Source organism: Paramisgurnus dabryanus, chromosome 24 (assembly GCF_030506205.2).
Source record: "Paramisgurnus dabryanus chromosome 24, PD_genome_1.1, whole genome shotgun sequence".
In the NCBI taxonomy this organism is placed as follows: Eukaryota; Metazoa; Chordata; class Actinopteri; order Cypriniformes; family Cobitidae; genus Paramisgurnus; species Paramisgurnus dabryanus.
This window is the reverse complement of record NC_133360.1, coordinates 6,693,216-6,714,699: the sequence shown is the minus strand read 5'-3', so window position 1 is coordinate 6,714,699 and position 21,484 is coordinate 6,693,216. Positions and strand designations below refer to the sequence as shown.

Here is a 21,484-nt window from a genome sequence, read left to right as displayed (position 1 = left end):
CCGGTTTCGTTTTGACTAGTTGCTAAACTGATCTCTTGAACAAATGCCTCGTCGAAAATAACACATGTTTTGGTTTCCTAGGTAATCTATGTGTTGTTTTTTTGCTTGTTATATAAATAAACTACGTTTAAAGTACTTTGTTGTTATGTATTATTAGCGGAGTTTACCGGAAGTTACGTGCGGACCGCGACAGCCGCTTGTTTATGTTATTATTGCTGAAACCGTCTATATAAAATGACGGTCCAAAATGAGATTTATTTCACACTCCATCACACTAGGTGGCGGTATGCACCTTTGAGTTTGTTTCGCAACCCGCCATTAAACCAAAAGAAGAAGAAGAAGATCACGGAAGTTTTGGTGGATGAAGTCCGTATTTAACTCGATCGGGCGGTAATCTTTTAGCACTCGTTAATCAAACACTTATTTAAGTTAAGTACCTACTCCGAGAGTAACTTATGTCGTTTCAGACGCAGCCACTTGCGCTGAGAAGAGGTGCGCTTTCGTGAGTAACGTTACGCCATACACAATCCTGTCAGAACGACGCCCTTAAAAGCACATTAACACGGAAACACAATGAGCTATTAAATGACTTCAATTAGTTATAACCTCAATTTATAAACTTGGACTTTTTTCTAACTACATCAATATGATGAAGATATTTTTCTCTTTTTTGGTGTTACAGCTTATGGAAGGTAAGATGCGTTTACTTTCGTTTTCACATCTGCGTCACCTGCAGTTTCTACCCTGTAAATCATATTTAGTATGCTTTAAATACATACTTCGTAAACATTAAACGACTGTTTATCCCAGAGGGCAGCCGATTCTGTTCCCCCTTTTCTGTACGCAAATGTATAGCTCTCGCAAGCTCGACAAACACAGGAAATAATCGTGTAGCATGGGATTGTTAAATTTATTTACCATAGCAAAAAAAAAAACGCGTTTGTAACAAACATACAAGGAAAACCTTGTGTTTATTGCAGGATTCGTACATTTTATATTTTAGTTTTTAAGTGAGACACTGTTTTAATATTTACAGCAAATCTAATAATTTTCAAAGATACAAAGAAGTTTGATATAAAGAGCAAAACAAAATTATAGTTGAACCTAATGCACATTTTACTCTGGTTTCATTTTTTTTTACAATAGGCTATGTTCGAGGCAGGGTCTTAAAGGCACACAAGGCAAGTCTGAGTATTATTTCTCTACTAGCTCCCCCTAGTGTCTGGGAGTAAATGCGTTCTATATCTAAGACTATACGAGACTGAAGGACACCGGGTCGGATACAGCGAACTTGCAAGTGGGGTATTCTTCCTACAGACGGTAGGGGCGGGCGAGAGAGTCTTCATTCGTCATGTAATGAGTCATTTAACCATATACCGACTTACGAAGATGATTTATTAACATAAAAATGCTGCCTTGTGTCCCTTTAACTACAGTGAAACTACATTGTCAGGGTCACATTAACAATGTAAGGGGCCCCTGGGCTTTACATCTTGTGGTGGGTAGATTTAGAACACACAAAGTCAAAAACAATATCAAAATATGTTCAACTTTTTTTCTTTCTTTTATTGTTCAATTGACATTGAGACAGACAGCTTTAAGTCAGGTGCCAAACTTTATTCCTCTTAACATCAAGCAAGTCCGCACTCTATTTTCTCTTTATCGTAGTAAATGTATAGTACTGTATATAACCCACCTTTTTGCAGAGGTATTACCATTCATCTGCAAACAGGTAGTATGCAAATGCACAATTAGTTAACAAAACACCTTTTAATACTAGCAAACTAGAAGAAAACAATAAATTACACATGCCAATAATCCAGGCGCTTTCCATTGATACCTATGCATGACAGCTCCCAACAGATGATAACAATAACAACAATAGTTTGTAACACAGTTTATCTGCCCACAATATAAATAAAGTTGCTCACACAGCTGAGACAGACATCTCATTATCAAACATGGTTGTCAATTGATATATTTAGTACATGAGTGACCTATTGCTCAGTGAAGATTTTATTAGTAAACTAGTTGTTAAGTTTGTTTATTACTAATTAGGGATGGGCACGAGTACTCGATTGCTCGAGTACTCGAACGTGGCATCGATGATCGATCATGAAAATGATGATCATGTGGGTTTATTTATTTATTTATTGTGGATATGGCGGCATTTGGATGTCTGGTTAGCATTACAAGCGCATGTGGTAGTAAAGACTGGGTCTGGAGATGCGTGTTTGACGTCGTGTCAAGCTACGCAGACCGACGTATGACATCAGTAACATTACCATGCGTGATTCAAAAACAAACAGATAATTCCGCGCGACCGCACCGCAGAAACCCGCCGATCCCGTGAAGCCAGCCACAACTCACATCACTGAGGCACTATGGTTTAAAAGGATGTCGTGATTTTCGGAAATACAGTCAGTCAGGTGCAAAATGTACCGTCAAAAGTTCAATGGATTATCAGCTCATATTTAAAAATCAAATGTCAAGAAGAGATACCAGAGAGCCATACGAGCATTACCATTACATCTTGACTGAGGTAAGAGGACGACACGACACAGCTAAACGGGCATGATAGCAAAACACTTAAAGCTGCTTAATGTTATGAAGCTTGAACTTTGACTGGACGTGTTTAAAAGTGCGCTGTTTTTGATGCAGATCCACAAAGGGAGTTAAACTTTCTTTTTTTATAGATAACTTAGTTGAAAACCTAGTTGAAGTCTTGCATTTTATGCAGATAGATGCACGTTGTACATTTATGTTGTATAAAGGCTTAATATTATGCAGAGTGCGTCAAATAGAAAGGGCTTCGGTTTGTGTTTATTAACCCTTTAGTTTCACTTCATCACGCAGCTTTTCCTGTTACAGGTTTCCTGTTAAAAAACATTTGATTAATTAGGAATGTAGTATGTGCCCTGCAAGTAAGCTTACAATGGGCCTGTATGGGCATAGCCTAAGGGGCCCGCACAGGTTTGCTCACTGGCGAAACATTGGCCCCTTAGCGCTGGCCCTGCATGGGCAGCCCTCACTTAGCCCCCAGGAAGCCCTCACATAGAGAAATCCCCAGAGTTTAATAAACACTGCTGGATGTATATATTGTCCCAATCTTACAGAGTGTTAAAAAGTAACAATGAAGCAGAATTAAAAGCGCTGTTATCCTCTCTCTCACCATCTCTCTCTGAAACCTAAAATTGCATTTTTACATCTTATTGGTAGAGTCATTTTCTTACTTTAGGTTGAGATTTTGTTTCATTTAAAGTCACCACTATTGTGATCAGTGTTTGATAGTGGTGGGCAGAGCGAGGCTTCGTGAAACACTGAAACAGTTGAATCAATTGTGCCGTATGTTTCGAGGCTTCGAAACATCAATCCGAAACCGCCTCCACAGTGACACCTAGCGGTCGTTTGCATGTCTTTACATGAAGCAGCCTTGACAAGATTTTAGACGAGCGCTAACAAATTGTATCCCACATGTTGTTTGATTGATACACAAGTGATAGAATGGGAGAGTGGATAGTGCTCTCGACTCTCATGCGTAGATCTTAGGATCGGACCTGGGAAATGCATGTGCTACGTCATCATAATTAAAGGGGACATATTATGAGATTTTTTTTAAGATGAAAACTAAGTCTAAAATAGGTCTGAGCAAAAGTGTGCCGTTTTGGGTGTGTCATTTAAAATGCAAATGAGCGGATGAAGTGCAACCACTGATCACAATGATGGTGGTTTGTTGCAATTGAAACTCAATTGTGCTGTGAAATATTTTCTCTTTCTCTCCATACTAAATGGTTGTGCTTTGGTTGGATAGTGCAGATAAAGGGGGCGGTATTACCTTATTCTGACATCACAATAAGGGCCAAATTACAATGACCTATTTTTCACATCCTTGCAGAAAATGGTTTACCAAAACTAAGTTATTGGGTTGATCTTTTTAACATTTTCTAGGTTGATAGAAGCACTGGGGACACAATTATAGCACTTAAACATGGAAAAAGTCAGATTTTCATAATATGTCCCCTTTAAATGGTTATTGTTGTTGTTTTAACATCTGTTTGACAACTACATGAGCTTTTAGGCTCACAATTGTCGATAACTATAGGCTATTCGGGTCTATTTAATGAAAAAAAAATAGAATAGAGATATACCAAATAAATAATAAGACATTCATAAAATATATCAAGCCATAATATGCAACATTGTTTACATATAAAGATCTTTATTCAAATATATAAATTGTTCTGTGTTGATAAACTCAACCAGCTACTTTTTTACATATAATTTCTCCAGCCTTTGAAAACATTCTCACACAAGGGACACTTGTTGCTGGCATGCATTTTTTGTAAGTAGCCTAAGTGTTACAAACCTATGAGGAAAAATCACTTCTTTTCAGTAATTTATAGTATTTGATCTTGCCAAAAACGCATCTATGAGGTATTGTCAGTTTTGTTTCCTACCCTGTCAGTTTAAGATTCGAAGCAGATTCGACAGGTACGCCACCTTTCGAAATACTTGTGAAATGCACCGCTTGGTGTTTCGAATCACTTCATCACGTGACATGGGTGTTTCGAATCACATTTCGGAGCAGTGTTTCGAAACATTTACGCTTCGGGATCTCGACACAGTGTCGAAACGTCAGTTTCGCGGGAGCCATCCCTAGTGTTTGATTTAGTTAAACTTGACTCGTCTTGCCTTGTTCAGTCTTTTGATTGCTATAACTTTGTGTGTTTAAGACATGTTTGTTATAGCAGAGTGCGATACTTTGGTGGTGGTCAGTTCAGTAAATAAAGTCTGAATATCATCATATAAAAACATATGTATTAATTTATTGTTTGCACACTTATCAGAAGGTTCTTTCTCTGACAATGTGATACTATAGTATGAGATCCAGCTCTCTCTTAGCAGTTTGTCTTTCTGAAGAATTTTGAAACACTGACACTCAAAATTAACTGCTGTATAATGTAGACACACAAATATCAAGAATCAGAGTATGAATCACAATGATGGTGACAATAAAATGAAAAGCTTCATGCTTCAATGCATGCTGGGTATCAACAAATTACAAATCTCATCCAGAACTCCCAGAATGCACTGCGGCATGAATAAATAATGACCTTTATTTACCATTTTCTTTGTCACCATTGTTGAGATTCATACTCTGATTCTTGATGTCTGTGCATCTACATCGTTCAGTGGTTAATGTTTATGTGCACCCTATCAAAATCCTTCAGAATAATAAACTGCTATGAGAGTTCTGGACCTTACACTGTAGTATTTCATTATTAATAGAAAGGGATGCTTCTGATGAGGGGGAAAACTATATTAATAAAACTGTTCATTAAATGATTATGTTTGACAATGTTTAAGTATCAACCATCAATATTCAATTACTATAGCCTTTTCTTTGCTATAACATGTGTTTTAAACACACTTAGATATAGCAGCCAGAAAACACTAACAAGCCAACGGTCAAGAGTCAAAGTCCAATTAAAACAACCACTGATCACAATAATGGTGACTTTAAATGAAACAGCCAACATCTTAACATAAGTTAAGAAAATGACTCTGCAAGTAAGATGTGAAATGCAATTTTAGGTTTCAGACAGAGATGTTGAGAAAGAGGATAACAGAGCTTTTAATTCTGCTTCATTGTTACTTTTTAACACTCTGTAAGATGGGACAATATATACATCCAGCAGTGTTCATTTAACTCTGGGGATTTTTCTGTATGAGGGCTTCCTGGGGGCTAAGTGAGGGCTGCCCGCGCAGGGCCAGCGCTAAAGGGCCAATGTTTTGCCAATGAGCAAACTTGCGCGGGGCCCTTAGACTAGCCCTAAGTGGGCCCATAAAGAGCCATCGTAGGCTTACTTGCAGGGTGTTCATTGTTCTGTCGTAGTTTCTTCAAAATTAAGTTTTATTTAAGTGTTTTAATCAAAATATTTTCATTTTCACCATGACGTGTACGCCCCGCCCCTTTGATTGCCCCGCCCCCAGTTAATCGAGTACTCGTTCTTCAGACCTATGGATTAATCGAAATGAAAAAATGACATAAATGCACATCCCTATTACTAATTACATTACTGTTCTAACACAATACCTTAAAAACTCTTAAGCACTAAATAAAACACAAATGCAGGTACCTGGGAAATGCTCTTGTAATTATTATGTATTAAATATCAAAAAGTGTCTCACAATATTGAATAGTTTACAGATATGTATTTCCTGCATTATAATAACATTGGGAAATAACTTTCTAAATGTCTTTCAGGTGTGTTTGGTTTTGATGGATATGAAGAGAAGTTCATGATAGAGGGAGATTCTGTTACTCTACAAAATGATATTACTGAAATACAGACATATGATCTGATACAGTGGTTTGGACCTCAGGGGACTCGTATAGCTGAAATCTCTAAAGAGTGCAATGTATGTGATCCATGTGGGAGCTTCAAGAACAGACTGAATCTGGACAATCAGACTGGATCTCTCACCATCACAAACATCACAAACTCTGGATTTTATCAACTAGAGATCATCAACAGCAAAGAAACGTCATACAAGACATTTAATGTTACTGTCTATGGTGAGTAAAGAGAATTCAAGGTTGTCATTTTTTAATGTTCAATGATTTTATTTCTTAATAAAACGGAAAGCCACGTGATTCTCACATATGAACAAATCAGGCCAGGGGTGCGTGGAGACCCACTTGTGGGTCACAAAGTGGGATAAGCTGGGTCAGGCAAATTTGCTTTGCTGTAGTGGTGAACAGTTTAGTCCATCAAACAATGTTTTTGATATGATATATACCATAATGTATTTTGACATTATAAAAAAATTACATTTCATTAAAAAAGGACAAAAGTAAAACTACTAAAAATGTGTTTCCTCATATTTCCATTTAAAAATATGTTGGTGGGTCCTCATCGCGCTGAAACCTGAATGATTCTGAATTGATTTACAAATGTCAAAAATATATTTTTAAAAGTTCACAAAATAATAACGTGACTTTATTAAAACCAAAAGGTGGAAGTCAGCAGAAGGAGCGGTGCAGCACACAAACAGTTATCTACTTAGCTTCTTTAAAAATCACATTCGTTACTGAGTACAGCAGTGTATAAAAAATATTCGTGGATGTGCTTTATTTCTATGACGAAAACGAAACGATACCAGCATCATTAAACATTGACCATCTATATTAGTAGAGCCAAAAACCTATCTGATCTAATACACAAACCGGACAACACAACAAAAAAACATCAAGTATATCTGAAATCTTGGGAAATGGTACAAGCGGTTCTAGTAAAGCTTGTTTATAAAGATGTAAACACCGGCTAATCATTTATAAACAAAACAAAGTTATAAAGATTAACTCATCAATAAACTGATACTGAAACTTCTATGTTTTTTAAAGCCACCTTTTAAACATTTTACCCTGACTGTCGTGCATGGTCGTAACATCAACAAAAATAAAACAAATGTGCCCCAAATTCAACATATTAACCCATACGTTAAGTATAATTTTTTTGTTTTTATTCATAATTTAATATAGTTACACAGTGCACAAGCAATTAGTCTGATATATTTATACATTTTTAATAGGGTGTAAATACACTCATGTGCCTCTGAACTTAGTTATACAGTCTGATACAGTCTTCAGCTTCTGTGCCACCTGTGAACTTGAGCCCTGCACCACAAAATGTCTGTGCAAAGCCCTTAATATTCTTGAAAAAAACACAGGGCCATTGATGTGAAAAGCAAGAATAAAAATAGCTTAAAAACTTCACCTTACACAGTAAAAAATTCAGGCCGGGATTTTGACTTGAGTTTGTTATTGAACTATTTTTTTGGTTATAGTAAGTTTTTACTCATTGCCGTTGCGTGTTGTCTTTGTTTGCCTCTCTCCCAGCTAACATGGCAGTGGCGTGCTTATGTTTGGGAGGAGTTAAGCACTGACGTGTCTTCATCAACCAGATTTTCATCTACAAACCGTCCCAGTATTTGGGGAATTTACACCTGTGCTTTTTACGATTAGATAGATATCCAATCAGAGAAAACACATTAAGTGACCAGGGGGCGTATTACAGAAACTTTCTATCTTAGGTCTTAACTTAAGATATGATGTGTCAAGTTAAGATTTTTCACAAATTCATATTACAGAAGCAAATCTTAAATTGATCTAGGATTCTCATCTTATTTCACCAAATCTTATCTCATCTCTAGTTAGGAAATCCCAAATCGCTTAATCCTGTTCGGCTATCAACTGTCATGTCTGTTACCAAGCAACCAGCAATGCGTGAGCTGCTGCTACAGTAAACAAAAGAATTGTCCTTTTAATTTCAATGGGCCAGAAAAATACATTTTATTAAATTCATAGTAATCATAGTCTGTGTTTTTTGTATTAGTGTTTTAGCACATCATCTATCAGTTACCATTCAATTTAAACATTTAGCAAATGTGACTTACAAAAATAAAAAAAATTATTCTTCCTAAGTGCTAGGATACTATTGTACATTTCAACATTTGATAGAGACATGACAAGAAATAGATGCTGAGTCAAGTGTGTACTGTATTCACTATAATCCCATCAAGTGTTTATGGATAAGATAACTGTTTTTTAATAATGAGGGATGACAGAAATTGAAAGATCGCTCCAGTAGTGAGAAACATTGTGATTATGTGAATGTGTGAAGGTAAAAAAACATTCAAAAAGTAATCCAAAAACAAACATTGATGTTTTTCATCCTCCACTTTGTTAAAAATGTAATGTCACTCTCCCGCAGCTCTATCATAATGTGATTGTTTCAGCTGGCTCTCATCAAAGTTTTAAGTTAGGACACCTGTGAGGTTACCCTAAAGTTAAGACCGTTTTTAGGATGTTTTGTCAAGTTAGGATGCTTCTGTAATACCACTTTCCTATCTGCAGTTAAGATAAGATAATGCATTTAGGAACATCATTCTGTAATAGCTTTTGTCTTAAATGAGGTCCTAACTGAAATTACCATGGTTACCAAACAGTTAAGATAAGATTTTAAAGTTAGGACTTTTCTGTAATACGCCCCCAGGTGTAAAAAGGCTCCAAATATCCTGTTTGTTGCATTAAAATACAGTATATGACAGTTCAGAGGCTACCCTGCAAGTAAGCTTACAATGGGCCTGTATGGGCATAGCCTAAGGGCCCCGCACAGGTTTGCTCACTGGCGAAACGTTGGCCCCTTAGCGCTGGCCCTGCATGGGCAGCCCTCACTTAACCCCCAGGAAGCCCTCACATAGAGAAATCCCCAGAGTTAAATGAACACTGCTGGATGTATATATTGTCCCATCTTACAGAGTGTTAAAAAGTAACAATGAAGCAGAATTAAAAGCGCTGTTATCCTCTCTCTCACCATCTCTGTCTGAAACCTACAATTGCATTTTACATCTTACTTGTAGAGTCATTTTCTTACTTTAGGTTGAGATTTTGTTTCATTTAAAGTCACCACTATTGTGATCAGTGTTTGATTTAGTTAAACTTGACTCTTGACTCTTGCATTGTTCAATCATTTGATTGCTATTACTTTGTGTGTTTAAGACATGTTTGTTATAGCAGAGTGCGATACTTTGGTTGTGGTCAGTTCAGTAGATTAAGTCTAAACATCATCACATAAAAACGTATGTATTAATTTATTGTTTGCACACTTATCAGAAGGATCTTTCTCTGACAGTGTGATACTACAGTACGAGATCCAGCTCTCTCTTAGCTGTTTGTCTTTCTGAAGAATTTTGAAACACTGACACTTAAAATTGACTGCTTTACAATGTAGACACACAAATATCAAGAATCAGAGTATGAATCACAATGATGGTGACAATAAAATGAAAAGCTTCATGCTGCAATGCATGCTGGGTATCAACAAATTACAAATCTCATCCAGGACTCCCAGAATGCACTGCAGCATGAATAAATAATGACCTTTCTTTACCATTTTCTTTGTCACCATTGTTGAGATTCATACTCTGATTCTTGATGTCTGTGCATCTACATTGTGCAGTGGTTAATGTTTATGTGCAAACTATCAAAATCCTTCAGAATAATAAACTGCTATGAGAGTTCTGGACCTTATACTGTAGTATTTCATTATTAACAGAAAATTATATTTCTGATGAGGGGGAAAACTAAATTAATAAATCTGTTCATTAAATGATTATGTTTGATGTTGTTTATGTATCAACCATCAATATTCAATAACTAAAGCCTTTTCTTTACTATAACATGCGTTTTAAACACACTTAGATATTGCAGCCAGAAAACACCAACAAGCCAACGGTCAAGAGTCAAAGTCCAATTAAAACAACCACTGATCACAATAATGGTGACTTTAAATGAAACAGCCAACATCTTAACATAAGTTAAGAAAATGACTCTACAAGTAAGATGTGAAATGCAATTTAAGGTTTCAGACAGAGATGTTGAGAAAGAGGATAACAGAGCTTTTAATTCTGCTTCAGTGTTACTTTTTAACACTCTGTAAGATGGGACAATATATACATCCAGCAGTGTTCATTTAACTCTGGGGATTTTTCTGTATGAGGGCTTCCTGGGGGCTAAGTGAGGGCTGCCCGCGCAGGGCCAGCGCTAAAGGGCCAACGTTTTGCCAATGAGCAAACCTGCACGGGGCCCTTAGACTAGCCCTAAGTGGGCCCATAAAGGGCCATTGTAGGCTTACTTGCAGGGTAGTAGAAATAGTGCCAACTAGTCTGAAAAGTGCCAACTAGCCTAAGCGCAAATGCGAAGTAATGATGAGGTCACAAATATGCTAAGTAGAATAAAAATACATTTTCTTTCTCTTCACTGTTTTTCAGCTCGTCTGCCCATTCCTGACATCACCTGTATCAATAGCCCCTTCTCATTATCATCAAGCTCAAACTGTGTGCTATTGTGTTCAGTGTTGAATGTGAGAGATGTGAGTCTGTCCTGGTACAAAGGAAACAGTTTATTGTCCAGCATCAATGTGTCTGATCTCAACATCAGACTCTCTCTACCTCTGGAGGTTGAATATCAGGATACAAACACATACAGATGTGTGGTGAAAAATACCATAACAAACCAAACTCAACATCTCAACATCAATCATCTCTGTCAGACGTGTTCAGGTGAGTCAGCAGTAATGTTGTAAAAGTATACCTCTCATGAACTCTTTTATATTAATGATAAAGTGCTGGTATAAGACAGATTTAAATACAGCACTGATCTGTTGTAAACTAGTACTTTACTATTAAAATAAAATGCTTTATACAGTATGATGTTGTGCTTTTATTTTTGTGTTGCCAGGTTTGGAAGTATCCTTAAAAAATATTTTGATTAACACTAGTAGGGATTGTTTTTTTTTAGATTAAATCCTTACTACACTGTAAAAAATTGCTGTTAAAAAACAGTTTTTTAACAAAAACAGAAGTGGAAGTAGGATGAAAATATATAATGCCCCAGATAGCAATTACATTCGGCCCGGATCCGTTTTAAGCCCCTTGCCTCCGTTTCTATCTCAGAGACGTTTTCTGATTGTGAAACAGATCCGTGCCAGATAGAGGTTTCAGCTCAAACATCAGTTCAGTATTTATATCATTTTACAGATCTGGCCCAGATCACTTTTCGCACAGGTAACCGAAAGACGTTAGCTGTGTCTGACACTGATTTGGTCCAGATCTGCAATACGAATCTGAGCCGATACTGACGATCAGGCGGTGCTGGATCGGCGCTGGCACATATCCGCAACCAGAGGTGTAAAATCCATGTGCCAAGAGTAAATGTCCTTTCCAGTATTTTGTTCCAGGATCTGCTAATTAGCAAAATTTTTCAGCAGGAGGTGACCTCCTGGCTCGTTGGTGTTTTAAGCCCTCAACGAAGCCTTCAAGGCAGCGCTGCCTGGAAGGCACTCCCTGTGCCCCGAGCGTTTCAGCCAATCACAGCACTGGTGCTAGATATCGAGCCTTCCGCCTGCTTCTGGAAGTTCGAGCTCACCATTGGTCAGGTGAGTAGTGCAGATATGGTAAGATAGAAATGTGATTGATAATGAAATCCGCTCGAAATGTTTCAAGCGTTTAAGTGACGTGTTTCTGCGTTTTCACATGTTCGCAGCGCCACTTTCGTGCCAGTTTCATGCTGCGTCCGAAATTGCCTCCTACCATACAATAAAGTATACAAAAATCACTACTTTGTCTACTATATAGTATGGAAGTAGGCGGTTTCGAACGCAGCGTCAGTATTGGTTCCTCCATTTTTTTCTTTTTCAAACCATTGCATGGGATGGGGTTGGATTTGTGGTTTTCGTCTGATTTTTAAACAATTTTCGCGTGAGGATAAAATTGTGTTTGGCATAATGTGGACATCATTTTAAGCATTGGTTATGTTTTTTTTGTCAGAATTTAAAACTCTTTTCGCTTGGGGTGTGGATGTCATTTTATGTAACAGAAAGATGTTCTAATCCCAAGCGACAATTGTAAGATAATTAAATAAAAATGATTAACCAACACGTGAACTGGCACAAAAAGAAAGTCTTGCCACGGACACGTGAAAACGCAGAAACACGTCACTTTAATGCTCGAAACGTTTCGAGCTGAATTCAATACCGTCACATTCCTATCTTACCATATCTGCGCTACTCACCTGACCAACAGTGAGCTCAAACTTCCAGAAGCTGGCTGAAGGCTCGATATGCAGCACCAGTGCTGTGATTGGCTGAAACGCTCGGGGCACGGGGAGTGCCTTCCAGGCAGCGCTGCCTTGAAGGCTTCGCTGAGGGCTTAAAACACCAACGAGTCAGGTGGTCACCTCCTGCTGAAAAACGGTGCTAATTAGCAAATAGATTGGAACAAAATACTGGAGAGGACTTTTACTCATGGCACATTTTACACCTCTGTCCGCAACAACCCCGAAAAACAGATCAGAAACGGCTTCGGCCCGATGTGCGTTTGGACTCAGGAACGACTCCGGCTCTATCGTTTTGCGGGTGCGGTCCTGTTCCGTTACAGCATCCAGTGGCTATCAGGGGCATGTTTTTCAGGTCTTTGGCTACAATCATGTTTATGGACTGTCCCTTGTTAAATAAACCGATATGTATTGAAGTTTAGTTAGGCATGTCAGTTCTGATGTCTTAAGTAAGCAATAAGGTACGAGAGGCTGTGCTGTATTGTGAATAAGTAACGGCTGAAGGACGTTGTTAGACACGACATGAAGCGGAGTGCCTACAACCCCTTCAGCCATTACTTATTCACTATACAGCACTTGCCTCGAGTACCTTATTGCTTTTATAAAACGTCTACCACACAATATTAAAGTTATAAAAAATTGGGTAAAACGGTCTTAGCAGTGCTTTATTGTGAATAAAACACAGCTAATGACCAATCGGAATCAAGGATCGGAACTCACTGTTTTATGTGTCAAGCAACTTGCAAGAGTGATGTTTTACAAAATATACATTACTAAATCTTTTTCCAGCTTAATAATAATAGTTATATAACTTTTATTATTTATTTATTTGATTTTTAGTGCTGTATGCCAGTGAATACAGTAATACAACAACACAGACACACAAAAACAAATAGAAAAAATGTTCAAAATAAACCTGTATTAGATTTGTATTTACTTACACAAATCTGTGTTTGTGATGTCTAGGTTCTCAAGAGACTTCCAGCAGATATAACTGGATACCAGCAGTGGTGGCTGTGATCTTATTTCTAGTAGTAGCAGCTGTAGCAGTCAAATACCGTAAGAGAAATGAACAAACATCAGAAGATAGTAAGTATTACAAAAAAATATGTCAAAGCAAAGCTTTCCTGCAAGAGTTTTGTTATCATCCTCCTGTTAGACACTTAAATAACTCAGAAAAGACCTTGATTAACTTTAATGAAATGTGTTTGAGTTCAACTAACTTAACACTGCAGAAAGGTGGCGCTAGAGCTGTGCTGAGCACCTCGGCCTACAGCACATCAATAACAAATACTTATCTTTCTTTTACATTCTTATTTTACAATTTATAGTTTTATTTCATATATTTATATTACTTTGCAGATCAAGAAACAGAAGCAATACAAATGAATAACATGCTCAATGATACGGTAAGATACTGTCAGTAAGTTTAATGCCAAAGCAATAAGAACCCTATAAATATACATATAATCAGTAAATGTAGAGAATTATACAGATAATGCTGTTAAAAACAGATAATATAATTAGATAGTTTAGGGTAGACTGTCACTAAAGTAAAAAGGTAACAAGGTTCAAAGCCCTATAGCATGGCTAGTAAACTGCTGATCATCTTTGTCTGATTTAAAATCAATGTGGTTACTTTAAAGTCGCCTTTCCACTGTACTTAACAAATGAAAGCTGATAAAAATAAACTACACCTTATGCGACTCACCGACCTGAAGTGATGTATTTTAGTTTGTATTTCAGTGTGTTCCAATCAAAACACTGCAAGGTGAAAATGATTAATCCTTTTTTGTTTAACTTTATCAGTAAGACGTGAATTCTTCAAACACTATTTATTATTGATAAGTAAATTATTAAACATAATTAAATGTCACAGATTAAAGGCTCTTGCGCTCAGTCTAGCCATTCCAAATGTTGACACGGATTTATGATTAAACTGAAATTTTATTATGACTCCCACTAAGGGGCGAACTACGACAGTCGTGTCTGAATGTAATGTACAGTGGAAAGGCGGTTTAGCCTAAAATATTAAAAAAGAAAACATGAGATGTAATTTTAGTCATCAGGAGAAGACTGGCAATATGTTGTGAATACTTGAAATGTAACAATTTATTAATTATTATTATTATTAATTATCAGGTCAAGAGCTCTGCATAACAGTTAGTGCTATACACACATGTGTTGATTATTTACACTTGCACTTTTTTGTGCAGTGTTCATAGTTGAACTGCTTACATTTGGCTTTTGATAAACTCATTGATAAACTGCAATTTTTAAAATATGAAAGTTTTCAGTAATTTCAAGACAAAATACTGGACACAAGATGTGTGCATCTTTTTTGAATTTTTTTTTAAAAAGATATCACCTATAACAAAAAGTAACAATAACAACATAAGTTATAACACACACACACACGCACACACATGTAAATATAGATAATAGATTAAAAAAGTTAAAAATATATAAAAGGTAAAAATAAGGGTAAAAGTTTGACCTGCATCATATTTACATTTTAAAATCTGTCCCTCGAAGAAGAGTAGTTGAAGACCCCTGCCCTTAAGTGATTTTTCCAAAAATGTTTTCTCAGCTTTTTTATCTTTGAATGATGATTTATAATAACATATTTATATTAATAATCCCTAACTTCATCACCTTGTTACTGGTTTTGTGTTTTCTTACAGGAGCCTGACAGTGATTAAGTTACTGTAATATCTGTTTCAAATGTAGTCAAACACTGTGGCTTGTTGGAGATGCGGCTTGCCTGAGAGCAGGTGGCTGAAGTGATGGGAGGAGTGAAAAAAGAGCTTTTAAGTCGGACACGAAACCTACTATATGTAGTGCACTTTTTAAAATTAAGAAGTCATCCGATGACAACCTCTGTCCAATGAGCATTGAGCTGTGTCGTCAGCAAGTCTTCCCATCATGCAGTGGAGAGCAATTGCACCTGACTGCAGAATTCGACAATCCACCTTGGAAAACAGCGCAAGTTTTTTGGCACACATCAACTTATCCGTGTCGTAAGAGCATGTCGGATGTAACTCAGAAACTTTTCTGATCGGCGTGGGTCTCTCAGCGATCTGATCGATTCTGTGCAAAGACTAACATCAGAAAGACTAAATGTAAATACATGTAAAATATAAAGTATGTGTGCATTTTGTTGGTGTCTTGATGTTATTGTTGTACCACCAGGGGTCGCCACGTGCCCGTGAGTGCAGAAAGAGATGGCCATTAACCTCCTAAGACCCGGGTTTTGGTTTGCCTTTTTTTTTTCAAAGAACCAATATAATAACCAAGTTGTTTTCTAATAACATGAAGCAGTGTAATTGTTCATGTTTGTATACAACAGGTTCCAAATACACAGAATAGAATTATGGTGCAAACATCAAAAAAAGGTCATGTGTTTTTTTCTTTATTGTTAATTAAGTGAAACAAATATACTAACAAAATTATACAGAAGTGTAAGTGCACTATGCCGACTGCACAGCAAAATCCCCAGTGTTAAATTAACACTGCTCGGTGTTTATATAATCCACACCAAGATTGGTGTTAAAAAAACACTAAATCAGTGTTAAAGTTAATAAGATAATGAAGTGATTGAGTCATTAATAGTGAACACCTGCTGGTCATTCCGTGTAAAATCAACTCAATTTTGGAATTGTTCCTGTCTTAAATTTTTTTATTTTGTTGACTCTTTTTCTGGAGAAAGTAATACTAAAATGAGGAAGAAAGCTAAATTATTAAATGCAATAGATGAAATCACCATATATAGTTAAATGAACACTATCATCATCTCTGTTTGAAAACTAAAATTACAACTTGCTTGCAGAGTTACATGGATGATAGGTTTAACTTCTAAAGAACTGCTGTAAATCTGGTTAATAAAGTAAGTCACCATTGTGCCGATTAGTGTTTCCTTTAGTTGGGTACTTGGGTCTTGAAGTTTAGTGTTAGTTTTTTTCTGCTCATTGTGGCAGTGTGTTTATAAAACACATCTGTTAAAGCAGAGGAAGATGAGAGAAATGAAGTCTATAACTGTTACTATATTAATTATTATGAAAGTATAAGTCTTGGGATTCGATGATATCATAAAAAAGTACTCACTGAATATTAGTGTGTAATTTATGTTCCGCCAACCCTGTGAAGTTCCCATGAAATCCAACAGTGCTGTAAAAGTCCACATACCCTGAAGAGTTAAATATTTTTTACCCAAATCTAATCTGTGGTTTCAGTCAGACACACTGAGACATCAACAATCAGCCTATAAAACACAATCATGGTGACAATCAACAACAAAACGTCATGCCGCAATGCATGCTGGGTACCAGGATTGTAGAAAACTCATTCATAAATCCCATCATGCATTGCAACATGACAAAAATTTTGCAACTTTCTTACCATTAACTGGCACCATCGTTGAGATTTGTTTCAGAAATCATGAAGTCTCTCTTAAGAAAAAAACAACAACAACAACAAAACACTGAAGCATGACAGCAGTCTAATGTCATTTGCATAGAGCTTTTTTATATGCCTGATTCTTCATAATTAATTTGTGATCAATTGTTTCAATGATTTGTAGAGTAGACTATAATAAAAATAAACAATCTGAGAAGGTCTGGAAGGGCTTTCCTCTACATGAAGCAATGAACAAGTGGTCTTACTAAAACATTGTTGCTATTGCTAAAAGAGGATAGTTAGATCAGTGAAGGTTAAGGGACAAATGCCTAACTAAAGGAAACACTAATCACAGTAATGGTGACTTCAAATGAACTCATAACAAACACAAACTTAAAGGGGTCATAGGATGAAAATCAGACTTTTTTCATATTTAAGTGCTATAATTGGGTCCCCAGTGCTTCTATCAACCTAGAAAATGTGATAAAGATCAACCCAGTAACTTTGTTTGGGTAAGCTATTTACTGCAAGCATGTGAAAAATTAGGTCGTTCAGATTTCGCCTGTTTTGTGAGGTAGGTAGCAAGGCGAATTATAATAATACCGCCCCCTTTATCTGCACTATCCAACCACAGCACTGCCATTTAGTTCAGAGAGTAAGAGGGAGAAAAGAAGGACTTGACAGCACAATTGAGTTTCAATTACAACAAATCACCATCATCGTGATCAGTGTTTGGACTTCATCCGCTCATTTGCATTTTAAAGGAAACACCCAAAAACGGCTCACTTTTGCTCAGACCTACTAATTTGCAATTTTAACATGCTGTAATTAATTATCTGTGGGGTATTTTGAGTTAAATCCTCGCCTTCACACTCTTGGGACACCAAAGATTTAACTTACATCTTAAAAAAATCTCATAATATGACCCCTTTAAGATTTAATGTGATACATTTTGTGATAAATGTCTATTTGACTTGTGAGACATCACGTCAGAAAGAAGATTTGTCTACTAAATCACGCGTGTGGATGCTGGAATAGTTGAGCACTTGTATTTTGTTCTGACAGCTGTTTAGAAGTTAAACTTATCCATTTAGAAAATTACTCTACAAGTTATCATTTTATTTTTCAAACAGAGATGCTGATAGAGAGGCAAACGTGAAAGATTGCAGCTTTTGGAGGCGTACACCCAACAGTATTCATCTATTGCATTTAATAATTTGCTTTTCTTCATTATTTTAGTATTGTTTTCTCCAGAAAACAAGTCATTGAAATAATAATTTAGAGACAGGAAAATGTCCAAAATGTAATTGATTTGAATGACCAGCAGGTGTTCACCATTAATGTCTTAATCATCACTTCATTATCTCATTAACTTTAACACTGATTCAGAGTTATATTTTTAACACCAGTCTTTTTTAACACCGATCTTGGTGTGGATTATATAAACACCAAATAGTGTTGATTTAACACTGGTAGAGTTAGGCTCTGTTTACACGTACACGCAAACGGAGAACTCGCCTGTGAAACCGATTGTTTCTAAGAACTCCGGCCAGAGTGGAGATCTTGAAAATCTTCGGTTGCACGGTTGCATGTAAAGTGAGACAAACGGATGTTTAAGCAGGCAACGTCACAGAGTATGCGCCAGAGCTCGCACCTACGTCAAAAGTGCGACCCATGTTTACATGTGACTGCTACTCTGAACGCTTCCAAGATCACATTTATGTTCGTGCAAACTCGTTTCGTGTGTTTGTATTTGCAAATACAGCTGCTCCATTATGTCGAGGAGCAGAGACGAGTGCTCTGAGGTCAGCAATTTTACGCGTGTTTGACTTCATGCGGCGCTGCAACGGATGATGTCAAAGTACCGCGAGAGCGATTCGAAATTAAACCTCTACGTGTGATTCCTCAACTCGCTCTCGCTGTACGTTGACGTCATCAATCACCTACTGCAACAACTCCTCCCTCCAACATGAAGAACCAGTTCACGTCACCACCAGCGCTGCCGGTGATTGGCTTACGTGGGCTTGAGCGTCTCTTGAAGGCAAATATGCACGGGTATGTGTAAATAAACACTTTTCTGAAAACTGACACGTGTGCACGATATTATTTTTGAAACCGGAGAGTTTGAAATGCCCGTTTATGAAAATAGCCGCCCACGTGTAAACATAGCCTTGATTTAAAACTGGGGATTTTCCTGTGTGTCATAATGGGTATTGTTGTTTTCTATTTTGATTATGGCAAATTTTTATTAAACCCATCTGTTTTATGGTGAGACCATAAGTTAATTGGAATCAGTTGCTCTATTCCTGTTATTAAGCCTGCTTGTATTTCTGTGATGACTGCCAAAGACATCTGGTATTTCTGCCAAAACTGTATGTGGTACAGACACATTTTTGTGTTTCGTGTCTTCTGAGATAAACAAGGGTGCGTTTCCCAAAAGCATTGTTACCTAACTATAGTCATTGAACTCTATTGGTGACAACAGAACTTGCGACCATATTGGCTTTCGGGAAACGCACCCCAGTATAAGATTTTTTAAATGAAATCACAAGTGTCTATCTCTGTAAGTGTTTATTCAGTTTGACATGTAGTGGTGAAGGGTAATAATAATGAAATGCTTGCTTTGCTCAAAATGGCATACTCAGAAGAGAGGCCAATCCAGAACAATGTGTTTTTAAAATCCTGTCACAAGTTAGCTGAAGCATTTTTTATTCTTCTTCGGGGGTTAAAGGCTTGTCTTTTAATTTCCATTTTCAGGTTATAAGGTAAATATTCAGAAAACACAAGTCATAACTTTTACCTACTTCGATTACTAGGAAATTTAATCTTGAATTGCACTCGGACTCAAGGAAATACTTGTGCATCACTTTACCAAAAAAAATATGGGTCATGATGAAGTCAAAATGAGTATTGGTCAATCTCAGGTAACTAGTTTATTTTTTAACATGGTTTCTTAAAGGAGGATGGAGGCATTTTGATAAAAGGACTGAAAGTAACGGGACTGAGTTTAGCAAACAGATGAAATATAGCTGCATTAAATATGTGCTAATAGCATAAAGACACTTAGCCAATTCTAGTGATTTACCAAATTTTTTATTTTACAATAATTCAGAAAACAACAAAGAAAAAAAAAATAGGTAACAGGACCGAACATTAAAGGTGTAGCGGAGGATTTTCTCGAATTTTAGAAAAGAACCGCCTTCTCCGCTTTAAAAAAAAATGCAATTGCGCAACACTCCTGATTGACAATTAGGAGGACCAATAGTCTTGATGATTCACCCGGAAAAAGAAAATCCTCTGCAATACCTTTAAGATTGACATTCACAGTCATAGCATCAATACCATAAAATATACAGAAAAGAAAAAGAGAAAAGTAACTTTTGATCTTCACATGACCTTCAGAAGCAGGGGCACTGTAAAGGGGGGGTAACAATTCTCGGGGCCCATGACTAAGAAGGGGACCAGAGAAGCCCCCAATTGTGGTGCTAAATAAAAATATTTGATAGTAAAAACTATAAACTTTAAATTTTTCTATTTGCTTTTTCCTGGCGTCAATTTTTTTTATTTGTTTAGGAAACACAAACATCCGTGGGCCCCTCGCACCCTCTCAATTATCATAAAATGGTTCAGTCTACCCAAATTGTATCCAGGCAACACAAACAGCTTGGCTTCACTTATAGCGCCGGCAGAATATCAAGTTGACGGAAGAGGCAGTGAAAATGCCTCAAAAATCTGAAAGTCAAAAACGGAAAGAAAAAAAATAAAAGAAGTGAAAGAGGCAAAGAGTCGACAGTATGTTACCCAATATTTCACAAAAAAAGGTGGGTTTGTAAGTAGGCCTAAATTGTTAGTGGATCGCCCGTGACAATGTTGGTAGCCTACGGGACTTTTCTGTGCTTACGGATGCTTTATGAGGCCCCAGGTCTCTACGGTAGCATTTTTCGACAACTTAGCACGTGTCTTGCAAGCAGTCTATCTTCATGAACTCTGATGAAAATCCTCTGCCAGCTACTGTACAAACTACTATCAGCTGTTTGTAAGGTTTCATTGAAAGTCAAATGCATGATTCATCTCTGCCAACCATCTTCACATAATACTTTCACATTATCTGATCCAGACCGACTTGGCAAAACTCAATTTAAACAGCGCAAAATGACTGCCTGTGGACGTTATAGATAGAAATAATTATATTTCTGTTTTTATTCACACAATAAATATTTAATCTAGATTTAATGAAAATTAATGTAGTTTTAGGAAAAGTCACGGAGTAGCAAGCTTTGTGATTTATTTAAACAAAGTTATTGACTATGCAAATTTCAAAACGGTCAAAATGACGCCTTGTTCGTTCTAGTGTTAAATATAATTACCATAAGTTTTAATGTTGTGGTTAAAATGACTGCTGGTGGCCAT

The 21,484-nt window shown here is 36.8% G+C and overlaps 1 protein-coding gene across 1 annotated transcript; it reads left to right on the top strand.

Moving 5' to 3' along the window:
* Position 1: 1 nt before the first annotated feature.
* Positions 2–20,478, top strand: LOC135724197 (natural killer cell receptor 2B4-like). The gene is made up of 6 exons (XM_065244475.2): positions 2–692; positions 6,269–6,580; positions 10,837–11,127; positions 13,646–13,768; positions 14,042–14,088; positions 15,364–20,478. Exons 1-6 carry the CDS (start codon positions 647–649, stop codon positions 15,379–15,381), a joined length of 837 nt encoding a protein of 278 aa, XP_065100547.1. The 5' UTR covers positions 2–646; the 3' UTR covers positions 15,382–20,478.
* Positions 20,479–21,484: the final 1,006 nt, after the last annotated feature.

Coding starts and splice junctions, on each gene's coding strand:
- LOC135724197 (XM_065244475.2), top strand. CDS start 647: ATGATGAAGATATTTTTCTCTTTTTTGGTGTTACAGCTTATGGAAG. Junction 6,581..10,836: donor ATTTAATGTTACTGTCTATG/GTGAGTAAAGAG, acceptor ACTGTTTTTCAG/CTCGTCTGCCCATTCCTGAC. Junction 13,769..14,041: donor TGAACAAACATCAGAAGATA/GTAAGTATTACA, acceptor ATTACTTTGCAG/ATCAAGAAACAGAAGCAATA.